Source organism: Protopterus annectens, chromosome 2.part1 (assembly GCF_019279795.1).
Source record: "Protopterus annectens isolate FY-2018-M chromosome 2.part1, PAN1.0, whole genome shotgun sequence".
In the NCBI taxonomy this organism is placed as follows: Eukaryota; Metazoa; Chordata; order Ceratodontiformes; family Protopteridae; genus Protopterus; species Protopterus annectens.
In genome coordinates this window covers 1,210,989,125-1,211,003,013 of record NC_056729.1, presented here as the reverse complement: position 1 = coordinate 1,211,003,013, position 13,889 = coordinate 1,210,989,125, and the positions used below count along the sequence as shown (strand labels likewise).

Genomic DNA, 13,889 nt, shown 5'->3' with positions numbered 1-13,889 from the left:
TCTTCTTTTTGCTAAAAGTGATGCAGTAAAAGTATAAAAACAGGAACATTTTTGACTAGATTAAAATGGCAGATGATTTATTACATGTTACTGAATATCCCATTAACAGTGATGTTGCTATCTTTCTCTTTTTTTCCCTGTTCTCATTGTCAAGGATTGTACAGATTACTAGCTGGGTTTGAAGATAAGTCTGCTTATGCACTTGCAACCTTTGGATTCAGTACTGGAAACCCTGATGATCCTGTCCAGCTGTTTCAAGGCAAAACACATGTATGTATATATATCTGAGAACTAATCTTGTGTGTAAACTGCTCAGTAGCATAACTAGGGTGGGGCGAGAGGGGCAACTGCCCCAGGCGAAAAGTTTTTTGGGGGGGCGAGATCAGCCATTAGCCAATCCCAAGCTCTCGTTAATGTAAAACGTACTATGTATGTGGTGTAAAACCTGAGCGCTGTAGCTCTCTGTGCAGGTAGGGTATAAACTGTAGCAGCTGTTTGCTGTGTTTGTAACAAGCAGTTTACTCCCATTTAAAAAGATTTTTTTAAATTAAAACATGAGCTGCAGAGCGCTTTGTGCAGGCAGGGTATAAACTGTAGCAATTGCTCGCTACAATTTAAAAAGAAGACTTATTTTAATTAAAATAAGTTGAAGGAGGGTTGGGGGCAGGGCACAGAAACAAGACCTGAATGGCTGGGGTTGGGCATGTCCTGCATCTGGCCAGTTGGTTGGTATGCTAATAGAAGGAAAGACCTTTTTTTTTTTTTTTTTTTGCACTTTAAAGGAAGAGAGGGGAAGGGGGTGTAGTATTTTTTTATTTTTTTTTTGCACTGTGGGCTTGGGGACATAGAATTAATTGTAATGAGTTGATCTTTGTGATTGGTTTATTACAGTGAAGTGGCTTTTGCTCTTCGATTGAAGAGCTGAAGGGGTGGAGTGCTGGTTCATAGTACCAGCCCAGTGCACTGGTCGAACCAGCTATGCTTCGGCTAAAATTACTTTGAAACAAACCTTCATAACAGAAGTGTAGCCAATGCAGTGGGAGAGTGCATCACTGTGAATAGCATATGAGAGCATCATTACTTAGGAAGCTGTAGGAACTTCACAGCTGAGTTAGCAACATTATAGTTGCCTTGTTGCATTATTTTTAGAAAAATATTTCACATAATTTCATTTTATTTTAAAGTAATAGTATACATCTGGTTAATATGCCTTGCTTTTCTGCAACTGCAGAGGAGAAGCTGAACCTGTCAGGGTATACATTTTTGTCATGAGACAGTACCAGTGAGAAAGTGTATGCTTAGTGGTTATGCAATATTAGAGTTCATGTATTTAGTAAATGGAGAAGTGGGTGCCTGCAAAAATGTTATTTTTCTTTGTTAATGTGGACATTTTGAGCTTTCACCTATGTAGTTCCATTTGTTATAAATTCTGCTAATATGGGTGCTATGAATAGACATGGATCCACAGTAATTTTCTGTGATGTTAGCATTTACGCAGTATGCATGCTGGTCATATGACGTTTAGAATTTATTTTGCCCAAAACCTATAAAGAAAAAAGTTTTGAAAAATAAAGGTACTCTTATGAGATACCAATAGAATAATTTTCTCAGGCATCTTATAGATGTTACTTTTTATATTGTAGTAATTGGTAAATTATGGTTACTTGCTGATGAGGGCTGTGGGACAGTGTACTCTTCTTTAGTAGTTCTTGCATGATAACAAAAATGTTTCATCTTCACATCCCGGTGAATGCACTCTGTTTCATAGTCTTGTATAATATGGAAAGGAGTGTACTCGTGCATACACATCATATATGGGGTGAAAGAATTCCTCCAGCCTCTGGAATATTGTTTCTAAGTTTTCTTTGCCAAATGGTAGTTCTGTATTGCAATACTGTCAATGGCATGGCAGCTATCAGTCTTTAGAACTTTGTCTTCAGCTTAATAACTTTAAATATGTCACAAACAGACTAACTTAAACAGTTTTACTGCTGCCCAGCAGACCATCAGGATACATTTAACTAAAATAACTCACTCACAATTTTAATGATGTTCTGCACAGCGATCACTGCTGCAGTAGCCTAAGCTATATGGGTTGCATCCTGCATAGGCTCTAACAGCCGTCCAGCTTCCAAAACTTCAGGACACCTTTCACACATCCAAACTGTTAAGTCGTCTCAAGCTGAACTGAGTAAGAAGATAGGGTTGAGTGCCAAGCCCTTCATAACTTTCATGCTGCCAAAGTGAGAGCTCGTCTGATGGCTTTTGAGGCTCGTTGGTCGTCTTTTGCTGTTCCATTGCTGGACAGTTAACTTCCCTTTGGGGAAAATCCTTCCACATATTTTTAATGTTTAAATATACTTTCCTGTGTGGAAAAGTACCTTTAAGCTAGGAATATTTGTTTTTATTGACTGTCCTGTGATTTTTGCTGTACTTTTAAACAGAAGCACACTTTTGTGTTTGGCAGTTTAACAGTTGATTTAAACATTCTAAAACTATGTTTGTGAAAAACATTGTGTTTAAATTACTTTTTGGGGCTGATAAAGTGTGTTAGAGTGATAAAGTGCATTAGAGTGTTTTTTTTTTTTGGGGGGGGGGGTGACACTATACTTTTTTTGACATTTTACTGGCTTGCGCTGCTTAGTTTCCCTGGGAAAGAGGCATTAGTTTTGGCTTGATCTTGGAACAAACTACTGCTCCCATGACTGATTCTTCTTCCAGCCACATAAAGAAAAAGTAAACAGTTTTTGCCACCACAGCAGGCTAGTAAATTGCCTCAGCCACAGGTGGGTGACTCTGCTGTGGCCAAAGCTGGTTCCTCAGACCACTCATCTTTTTCTCTGGATCCCTTTGCTGTTGCTCATACAGGCACTGTGGACCAGGGGTTAGCCATATCCTCTGCAGCTGTTAGGGTTCCCTTAGTATGCATGAGGTAATCACTTTTGTCATTGTTGGGAGAAAGGTCAGGGAAGGTGACCATGCTTTACCAGAATATTGTGGCCATCCCTGGGGAAGCTATTGCTACCATTAAAAACTGGGGTTGCCTTAATTTTCCTGTCCAAAAGAAACAATTCTAAATATGTCTGTTTTCCTGCTTGAGTTTCACTGGACAGGAGTAGTTTATTAAGTCTGCCTCAGGGTCTTGTGCAGGCTATTGACCCTTCTTATCAGGTGGTTTCTGGTAAGAAAAGTTTCCTTTTTCATACAATTTTCAAGAATTTGAATCTGGAGAGAAATGTGATGGGACATGACAGTTTGTTCTCCTCAAAATTCTGATTTAGACTCTGAGGAGAGCGCTGTCAAGGATTCTCTTTATTGAGACTATTTTCAGAATGTGCCAGTATTTTCAGTGCAAGAGCACCACTGCAGAAAATGCTATGAAATACTACAACTGGAATTCGCAGAACCTCCTCCCTCCCCCCAAGCGCAGCCAGTATTGGAGGATGTGTTTGTCACAGCCTGTGGTTTCCCTGATAGCCGGCCTGCTGCACCTAAGAAAACACACAGAATGTACTAAGTTCCTCAGTCTGTCAGTTTTCTATGCATTCATCCCTGACCTGACCTGGCATCTATAGCTTTAGTCAATTCAGCTGCTGCCAAGCATTTTGTTAACGCTAGTATTTCCCCTTCTGACACATATAGTAACACAATTGATAAATCTGTGGAAAAAGTGTGTGCTTCTGCAACTCTAATTTTTAGAATTTTGAATTGTCGAACTCATGTTATAGTTTATTTGGACTAATTGTAAAAGTATGAGGAATGTTTCAAAAATCTGCTTTGTGTGGATTAGTTTTTTTAATTTCTCATGTCACTACTCATCGTTTAAAATGTTTATGACTGTGTAGATACTACATCCAGGGATGTTGCCACAGGTACTGTGTTGAGGAAGTTTGCCTAACTGCATTCTCTAAACCTTCAAGAGATGCAAAGAATAAAGTTTTAATTCATATTTGGATAGAGGTTTAGTTTTTGGTCCCTGCTGCAGAGATTATCAAAAATGTGATGAGAAGGGTAAGCTGATATAGAGAATCTCCCAGATTTTTCAGCTCTCCTTCGCTATTTTTTTTCCCAAGGGTTTTACTGTTCCCTTGTACAGGTTGGCAAGAAACAAAACAGTCTCAGCAAAATGCTGGTAAGCAGACATAAAAAAACTGTCAGAGAGGTTCCAAAAGGAAAGCAGTAACCCCCAGAACAAAGGGCAATCAAATTGTCAGAATGACTATGTAATGGCCATTGTCCCCACCCCCCAATAACCGTCCGTTATCCATTCCATAAAGTCTGAATCTCTATTTCTCTTTTTGGCAACAGATTGTCTCAGACAAATGGGTTCCAAAACAGATTCGGTGGGGGTACAGGCAGCATTAGCAAGAAATCCCTCCTTTTCAGGGAATTATTACACATCAGCCAGACTAAACCCTTCTATTTCCTCTTGTACTACAGCACATGCTTCCTGGGGGGTAATAGAAACAGTTCCTTTTTCACAGTTGGGAAGAGGTTTTTATTTCAGACTGTTTCTGGGGCCAAAGAAAGAAAATGCCTGGAGACCATTTCTGGACCTTTCTTTCCAAAACAAGTTTGTGATGGTGTCCAAGTTTGACATGCTGTCATTAGTGTCTTATCCCTTCTTCCTCATTTGAGGTTTTTTTTTTTTTGTTGGTAGCATTAGATTTTAAAAATGTTATCACATTCCTGTCCATCCTGACATCATACGTTTTATTAAGGTTTTCTGTATTTGAATCACATTGTCTGTTCTCTGCCATAACCTGTGGACTATACACTGTTCAGGAGTGTTCACAAAGTGTCAAACTCCAGTTGTAGCACATTGCAGGCTACAGGGTATCCACATTTTTCCATATTTAGATGAATTGCTTATCTTTGCAGAGTCTTTTTCAAAGTGTCCGGAATCTCTCACTCTCCTATGCAGGCTGAGATTCCAAAGGAGCTTTAAAATGTCTTGTTTGACTCCGTAAAACAGGATTGTGTTATTGAGATGTCTGCTAGACACCCGAGTTCAAAGAGCTTTTCTTTCACAGGGAAAAAGAAAACAGATCTACTCCTAGATCTATTTCTAGGGTTTAACACTCAGACTTCAGTCACTGTGAGGAAATACCTCAAGATTTTGGGTCTCATGGCATGTATGATTCTTGTGATACCACTGGCAAGAGACTACCTGAGAAAGGTACAATGGTATCTGAAGTCTTTTTGTTCCACACACTAACACTCATTATCTTTTCAAATCAAAGTTCTGGGATTTCTCAGAAAATTAAATCAGTTGGTGGTGATGGCAAATATCCTTACATCTAGGTCCTCCCTTTTCAACTCTTGCTCCAAAGCAGTCAGTCAACACAGATGTCTCAGACTTTTCTTGAGAAGCAGTTTTAGTAGGGATAAAAGTGCAGGGTGTTTGGAACACCAAGGACGGATACAAGCACATAAATATAAAGAAGATGCTTGGTCTGATCAAGGTACTCAACTCTCTGAATCATCTTTGGTCCTTTGGACCTCCTCAAGTTGTTGTAGATAATACTATATTCATGTGGTATATCAACAAGCAAGGGGGAACCTGGTCTTACACCCTTTGCAGAGTAACTTTGTAAGCTTGTGATATAGTTTCACAGCACAATCTCACTCTACAGGCATATACTACATCCTGTCAGAGCAAAACTGTGTAGCAGGCAAACTCTGTGCAACAAAAGCCGAACACTCACAAATGGAAACTAGATCAAGGGTCTTCCAAGATTTAATCCATCTGTGGGGAGTTCTTCAACTAGACCTCTTTGCCTCCTCTCTGAACAATCAGCTGACAAAATCCTGCTCCAGGACTCCATGCAAAAAAGCTTGAAAGCCAGATGCCTTTTCTTTTCCTTGGACAGGAATGTTTCTGTATGCTTTTCAACCCTTTCCACTGATATTCAGGGTACTTTGGAAAATTCAAAAGGAATCCCCCAAGTTCATTGTGATGTCTTCTTTCTGGCCCAGGCAACAGTGGTTCTCCCTTCTTTGTATAGCCAGGGGCAATTACCACAAGTTTCCTCACAGAATGGATCTACTCGCACAAGAACAGGGGTGTTTGATACACCCCAACTCCAGTCAACTTTTAATGACTACCTGGAAGATAGCGTCACAATCCCCTTTAGGCATCTGTTTATTGAGGATGTGCAACAGGTACTAATGGAGGCAAGAAAGCCTATTACTCGAACATCGTATAATAGCAAATAGAAAAGGTTTTCTAGTCCGTGCCAACAACATAACCAGCAGCCATTTATGGCTAGTGTGTCTCTGGTTTTACAATATTTGTGCAAGTTGCTATCCTTTGGCCTGTCTTACTTATCCATCAAGATTCATATATCAAACATTTCAGCTTGTCTGCCCATCAATCCTCTTCTTTCAAGGCATTCTCATGTCATACTGTTTTTGAAAGGGGTTTTTGCATAAGAGGCCTGCAATAAAATTGGTGGATCCTCCTTGGGAACTTAGTTTTGTGTTAGAGAAGCTAATACTTGTTCCGTTTGAACCATCTCATTTGGCTGACTTGAGGTTCTTAACATGGAAAACTGGTTTATTCCTTGCTCTGAACTCTGCAAGAAAAATATCTAAGTTGCAAGTTCTTATGGTGGATCAACTTTATCTCATTTTCCACAGAGACAGGGCTTCTTCTTGAACTAATCCTTCTCTTATGGCTAAAGTGGTATCTGAGTTTACTTTAAGCCAAATTATCTCCCTGTTTTCTTTCTTGAACCTAAACATGAAGTAGAAAAGGGTACTCCATACCTTGGATGTCCGCAGACGACTTGCATACTATCCCGACAGAACAAAATCTTTCAGATCTATGGATCAATTCTTTATTACTTGTGAAGGTAAGAAGAAGGGACAGCATTAATCAAAATGGTCTATTTCCAAATGGTTGTCGCAGGCTATTGCTTTTTGTTTTTCTCATCACAAAGAAATTCCAGGGAGGGTAAGGGACACTTTACCAGGACTTGGCTTCACATATGGATTTTTGGAAAGCACTAAATTCTAGAAATCTTCTAGAAGCAACAACGTGGTCCTCTGTGCATACTTTTACAGAGCACTAGAAGCTTGATTCATTCCGTAGGTCTAGATAAGGCTTTGCTAGGAGAATTTTTCAGGGGTTCCTGGACCTTTCCCCTTCCACCTCACAAATGTTGTAAGCTAGTAATCTACCCATATAGCTAAGGTTAATGCAGTAGTAGTTAATACGATGAAGACAGTACAGATGATTAAGTAAATTTATGATGATAAGTTTATTGGAAAAGCTCACTCAGACTGTGCCATAGATTGCTGCAAGGGTAAGGTTAGTTTGTTTTTGATTTCTTCTATTTTGTTTTGCTTCATTGTCTTCTGATTTGTATATTGTGGTGTATTTTCTTTACACTGTGTTTTACTTGTATTCTGATTTCAATTGCATATTTAAATTAGGAAAGAGACCACAGCAGTCTCTCTTGTGAGCCACACAGAAATTAAATTTTCTCCTGTCCTCCCACTCCAACCCTGTTGGTGTGTCTTTAAACTAAATTGTCGTATTAGTTGCCTGCCCCTTATGTTAATTTGACCACATATTTTCTTCCCTGTCCTCTTTCATTGGCTATTTTCAGTAAGCACAAAAGTTGTTATTTTGTGAAATCACTTCCCTTCAGCTAGTTAAATTACTGTCCATCCCACTCTGTTCCATTGAGCCGCATTACAAAGTGCCACCCTTCCAATCTGTCTTGCTCTTTTAAAATTAATAACTCTTCCCTTAGATTGCCAAAGCTTGAGTTACCCCCTTCATATCTAACTGATTAGTGCACACTGCAACTCTGAAATCATCTTATTTTTAAAATCTGCAGCATCTAGTCTAAGGCAACCAATTATTGGAGAGCCCACATTCTGCCTCTCAGTAGTAATATTGGGATTAGTGCTGCTGTTTTGTTGTTGGTGAGAGAAGGAGCATAGGGGTATTATTTCCTGGAGAACAATCACTAGAAAGCCTGATAACAGCTTCATAGTTGCTAGCTTGGAATTTGTTCTTATATATTGCTCCTGGTGAGTGAAGGAGCAGGGGGCATTGATTCTTGACAGTTTCTTATTGGGCAATGAGTGTCTGTGGCTGACTTTCCTGATTGGTCTAGATGCTGTTTAAGGCATCTACCAGGAAAAAAGAAATACCAATGCAGCCCAAAGTAAAATTCACAATGGCTTTAATCATCCAAGGTCTAAAACAACATCATCTGTAACTGACTAAGTGCTTTCACCCAACCAAGGGCATCTTCAGAGTCAGTTAATTTGTGATTACAAATCGTATTTAAAGAAATTTGTAACCTGACAATAACCAATAAAACATAAGCATCAATTAGATTACCATCAATAATTGTTCGCTTAATTCATCACATATTAACCCTTCACAATAGTGCCACAGTAAATGTTGTAATCTATCATTTTGCAAAATATATCATTTTGCAAAATATATCATTTTGTAAAATGTTCACAAATTTACACTTTAAAAAAAACTGTTATGTGTTAAATGTTATAAATGTAAAACAAATTCATGTCAAGTTCTACAAATAAAACTAAAAATAAAAAAGGTAAATAGATAGATAAACTACTATCCCAATGTGTTTTTTTAGGATTTTAGAATTTTATACCAGCAAAGCCTTTTGTTTTAAAATTCAGGCTAAAGAGACAACATCATTGATGCCAGGCTTTGTGCTAGCATCCAGTCTAACTTGCCATAAGCACTCCTTTACTTCTAACATGTTCTGATAATCACCCCCAAAATCTCTTGTGAAAATCCTATCTATAACAAAAAATATAAATTTATTAAAACTTACACATCTTTCACTGTGAACAAATCGGGAATTTGTTGTTTTTTTTGTTCTTTATATCTCTTGTATGTTCAAGAAGTCTTTGTCTTAATTTTCTAGTTGTCATTCCTATATAGAATGCAGAGCAAGATAAGCAGGTTGCCACATAAACAACCATACCAGTGTTACAATTACAGTAACCAGGGCTTGCTATTGTTCTTTTGTAATTCCCAATTGTAACGTAAGGGCCATCGTTAATAAACTTACATGCCTTACATTTACCACACTTAGCCATCTTGGCTGGTCTCATACTAGTGGGTTTTTGTTTCCTTTCCAACAGCTCCTTGATGTTTGTACCTCGACTATTGATAAACCTAGGGGAAGCCCCTATTATTTTAGTAATATATTCAGAAAATATGCTAAACCAACCTGTTTCAATAATTTCCTTACAATTTCCAGAATTTGCATTATAAGGTAGTATTAAACCTACATGAGAATTGTTAAGTATGTGCCTTTTCTTGGGAATGTTGACCTTTCCAAAGTTAGTATCGGACAAAATACCTTTCCAAAGTTAGTATCGGACAAAATAGGTTTAAAATCTACATTTCTTCTAATTAATATTTAATTCTTGGTCAGTATTAGCAGATCTTTGGGGTATCTCCTCTCTAAGAACATATCGGTAAGTATATTTAGTTCTTCAAGAAATTTGTCTTCCTCACTCGTTATTCTCGATGCCCTAATCATTTGGCCTTTAACTAAATTCCTTTTCATATAATAGGGATGACAACTCAAAAAATGTAGGAAAGAATTACTGTATGTCTTTTTTTCTATAAATGTTTGAATGTATTTTCTCTTCCTTTATGTAAAGGTGCAAATCTAAGAAGTCAATAGAATTCCTACCAACCTTACTAGTAAACCTCAAAAATGTAGTCTTTGCATTCAAATATTTTATAAATTCCTCCAGTTCGTAGTCATTACCCTTCCACAAAAGTAATACATCATCCAAGAACCTCAAATAAATTAACATCTTAGGAGCATATGGTGAGGAAAGCACGTATTGGGTTTCCCAATTAGCAAGCACCAGGTTAGTGTATATGGGTGCACACCTGGCACCCATTGCTACCCCGGTAAGTTGTTTATAGTATTCTGCTTCAAACTGAATGAAATTATTTTCTAGAACCATTTCCATTAAATCTACCATTAGTGTTCTCTTAACTCGATGCATATTCCCATATTTCTGTAGGCTCCTTGAAAAACTTTCAAGTCCCTTATCATGTGATATCACTGAAAAAAGGTTTATGACATCTATTGTTACAAAACATAGTTCTCCCAATTCAGCACTGTTCAAGATTCGCAAGCAATCAAGGCAGTGCCAAGAATCTTTCAATATATGTGGCACTTGCTTTAAAGCTTCTTTACATGTAATGTCAACATATGCTGCTAAAGGTTCTGTTTTTGATCTTTTTGCAGCCACTATTGGCCTAAAAGGGGGATTTTTGATGCTTTTGTATGTCTTTGGAATGTCGAATAGGTTAGGCATAAGTGGATGTTCAACACATAAGTAATCAAATTCGTCCCGATTAATTACACCTTCAGATAAATACTCATATAATTGCCAATCTATTTTAGTGTAAGCCTTTTGGACTTCAAACTTAGATACTAAGTCATAGGTGTCACCCTCTTGTAACATATTCTGCATATTCCAGATAATAATAACCACCCCTCCTCCTTTATCAGGTTTCATCACTCTGTATTGTTGATTGCTTGTAAGATCATTCAAACAGAACCTTTCTGCAGAAGTTAAATTGCATGAAATGTTTTTCAGAATGCCACTTGTTCTCCTAATTTGGGAAATGCAGAGTCTTTCGAATGCTAAAATTAAGGGATTATATGGTGGAATAAATATACTAGTCCTTTTAGGGTGTAATAAATTGCGTCTCCCTTGTAACTTTTGGTCTACTGTCAAAATACATTTTTAAATTCAACTGTCTAGTGTATAGTTTCAAATTGATAAGTATTCTCCCCAAATCTTGTTTGAAACTGGGTACAAAAGAAAAACCTTTTTTCAATAAAGAAACATGGTCTATTGATACTGTCAAGTCTGAATAATTGTATATAGTGAACATACTATCACTAATAATCATGGGACAAAAATCAATGTCTGTATTATTTTCTGAATTATTACTTAATTCCATTATTTGTGCTTCTTGATTCAATGAAGTTCTTAATAATATCTCAGGTAACTTAACAGAGTCATAAGGCGATAAAGTGTGAATCCGAGAATCTGAGGTACAATAGTCCTCATTATAGTGTGACCCCTGTTCTATCTGTAACGCCAATTCCTGTTCGAATTGCTGTTGTTCACATAAAATGTCCTCTGGCCCCCCTTCCCCCGAGGGGTTGCCATCTATTTGATGATTCTGCCAGTGGGATGTCCTCTCCTGGCCATCTTGATATTCTTTTAATTGCTGATTGTAATTTAGATTCCTGATCCGATCTGATCTCCTCAATGGGGGTGGATTTTCTAAAAAAAAACTTCTTCCCTTTCCATCTGTATTTCTTCCCTCTCATCCATTTTAGAGCAATAAGTGATTTTTTTTCTACCAGGAAAAGGCTGCAACTGGATTACAGGCCTCCTGCATCCTCTGGGACAAGACACTTTATCAACAAAGAGCCTGGGTCCTGCTTCTCATTTTGGGATTGGTAGTACTGTTTTGCTTCCCGTGAAAGAAGAAGCAATAGAGCATTCATCCTTGCCGCATGAAGCTGTATTGAGACTAGTGCTAGTAGTAGCCAATCACACAAATCCCATCTTTTCAACATTCTTAACAAAGCTAATTCTTTTTTTTCAGTAAATACTGCTTCATTACCTGCTGTCTAACCTGACTTCAGAATGTATTTCTAAATACTTCATCCCTAAACCATCAAGGTCTACTTATTAGTTTCCCCTCGAGTTTTTGGCAGTGCCATGTATAGACACAGACCCCTTGAGTTGTCATTCTTCCTGTAAAAGCAGCCTTGAAATTTCACAAATACTTAGTTGCACACAGGGCAACTTGTTTGCAGTGACAAGCACTACCCCCAAAGTTGCAAATTGGATACTCCTGAAATTACTTCATATTCTTACTGCATCTGTCTAATCTATAAAAAAAGGACCTGTTGCCATGGATACAAACTTTCCCACTATCTCTATAACCATCTTGGTGGATATGGGCATCTTGAGGAAATGTAGAGATTGCTCTGTGTGTACTAACAGCTGACTCATTCTTAAACAAACTGATAAGGTACGTGAGAGATGTACTTACAGTGTCACTGGAGGCAAAGCTTTCATATAAAAACACTCCTAATGTCATTCAGGTTGTCAGTGGTATACATGCCGCACCCATCACACACAGTTCAAAACAGAAACGTAGACCCACATATGCTGAGGCACTTAAACATAACCTTCATAAACCCCAAAGACCTTCTAGACAAAATGCACATAACAAATGCCTTCAGCAGCCCTGAATGCACTATTTGAAAACAACATCCACATCAGCACATGCAGCCTCTGCTTCTAAGTCTGTAAGGCAAGCCACCACACAATCCAACATTCTAGTCATTAGAAACTCCATTGTGAGACACATTGATGTCCCTCTTATCTGGATGAATAAGGAGAAATTCACCGTCAGTTGCTTATCAAGGGTCAGGATCTGCCACATTACACATGCACTAAGGTAGTTGAACCACAAGTACCAATATGACTCCTTCATAGTCCTTGTGGGTGTAAATGACATGAGACATACCTCCTAGACTGTATGAAAGACATCATAGAGCTCTTGCAATGTGTGTCCTAGGCTGGTATGAGCCTAGCATTGAATGGCATTTTATCTTCTCCAAGGATGATGCCACAATACAAACAGAAGAGGAGTGACTTTAATAATTGACTTAGTTTCTGTTTTCATTCTAAGGGGGTGCAGTATTTGTCAGCATGGAAGGAGATTGTCAGCAGACCACACTTCTTTGCCTGGGCTGGTCTGCACTTCTTCCTTGTAGGCTTTTGAATATTAGCTGAAACATTGTAATCTATCTTTTTACCATCATGTGTCTACAGTAGGGAAGAAATCATTCTGTGTTGCACAACTTATAAACAAAGGTATGGAATCTAGGTCCAAGAAGGTCATTGTTCCACTATATTCAGTATTTATCAGACCTATCATTAAGTAACAGTATACCCTTTGGTATGTACCTAAACAGACACATCCAAAAATTGGAACGTCCAAGGAAGTTCCTCACAAAAAGAACACAGGGCATAAGTAGCATGTCCTGTGCAGACCTCCTTAATGCCCCATCCCTGTATTCTGTCTCCTACAGGCTGTTGAGGCGAGATCTATGCCTGGCATACAAGGCATTTAGACCCCACCCTGATGAACCTCCTGCATATCTGCAAAACAAATAGCATCAGAATTACATGTTCCGAAGGCTTAAACCTTGCCTGATGTGTATCCCATTCTCTGGAACTGGCTCCCCATCCATGTGAAGCAGAGTTCCTTCCTATGCAAGTGTAATTTAGACAATTGGATAGGAAACGGGAAATTCATCTCCTATTTGGCACCTAAGCCTCTAATGGACACAGGAGGCATGTAAATGGTTCATCTCCTAGGCCTCTGCTTGTAAATGTTTAATCTCCCAAGCACCTGCTTACACTTATCACGGTTGCCAGAACTTGTCAGATTCAGATTTGGGATGCACACCTACAAAACTATACACTTAATAGTATATGTTCAAATGATCGCTGCTGCAGTAACCACTCCCTCTCTCCATCCCCCGTTGTATATTTTATTTTACCAGGGTGTGTATATAGGTATATATATTTTATTGCTAGCTATGTTCCTTGACGTCTTAGCCTCTCTCTCTCAGTTGACATGAAAGCTCAAACCTGTGATTTTGGGTAGCTCTGCTGGAGCTGCCTAATGGTTTGAACTAATAGAAGGTGCCCTGAAACTTTGGAAGCTGGCCAGCTGTTATATCCTTGGCAGGGTATAACCCATATAGCCAAGGCTACTGCAGAAGTGATCATTTGAGCATCTGCTGTTATGGCAAGTG

General features: G+C 38.5%; 1 protein-coding gene across 1 annotated transcript in view; it reads left to right on the top strand.

The window, feature by feature from the left end:
- Nucleotides 1–13,889, top strand: part of ITPA (inosine triphosphatase) — a 1,021,070-nt gene that overhangs the window by 120,542 nt on the left and 886,639 nt on the right. Inside the window, exon 6 of the mRNA XM_044062737.1 lies at nt 155–270. Within this exon, the coding sequence (XP_043918672.1) occupies nt 155–270 (116 nt within the window). The remainder of the gene's footprint in view (nt 1–154; nt 271–13,889) is intronic.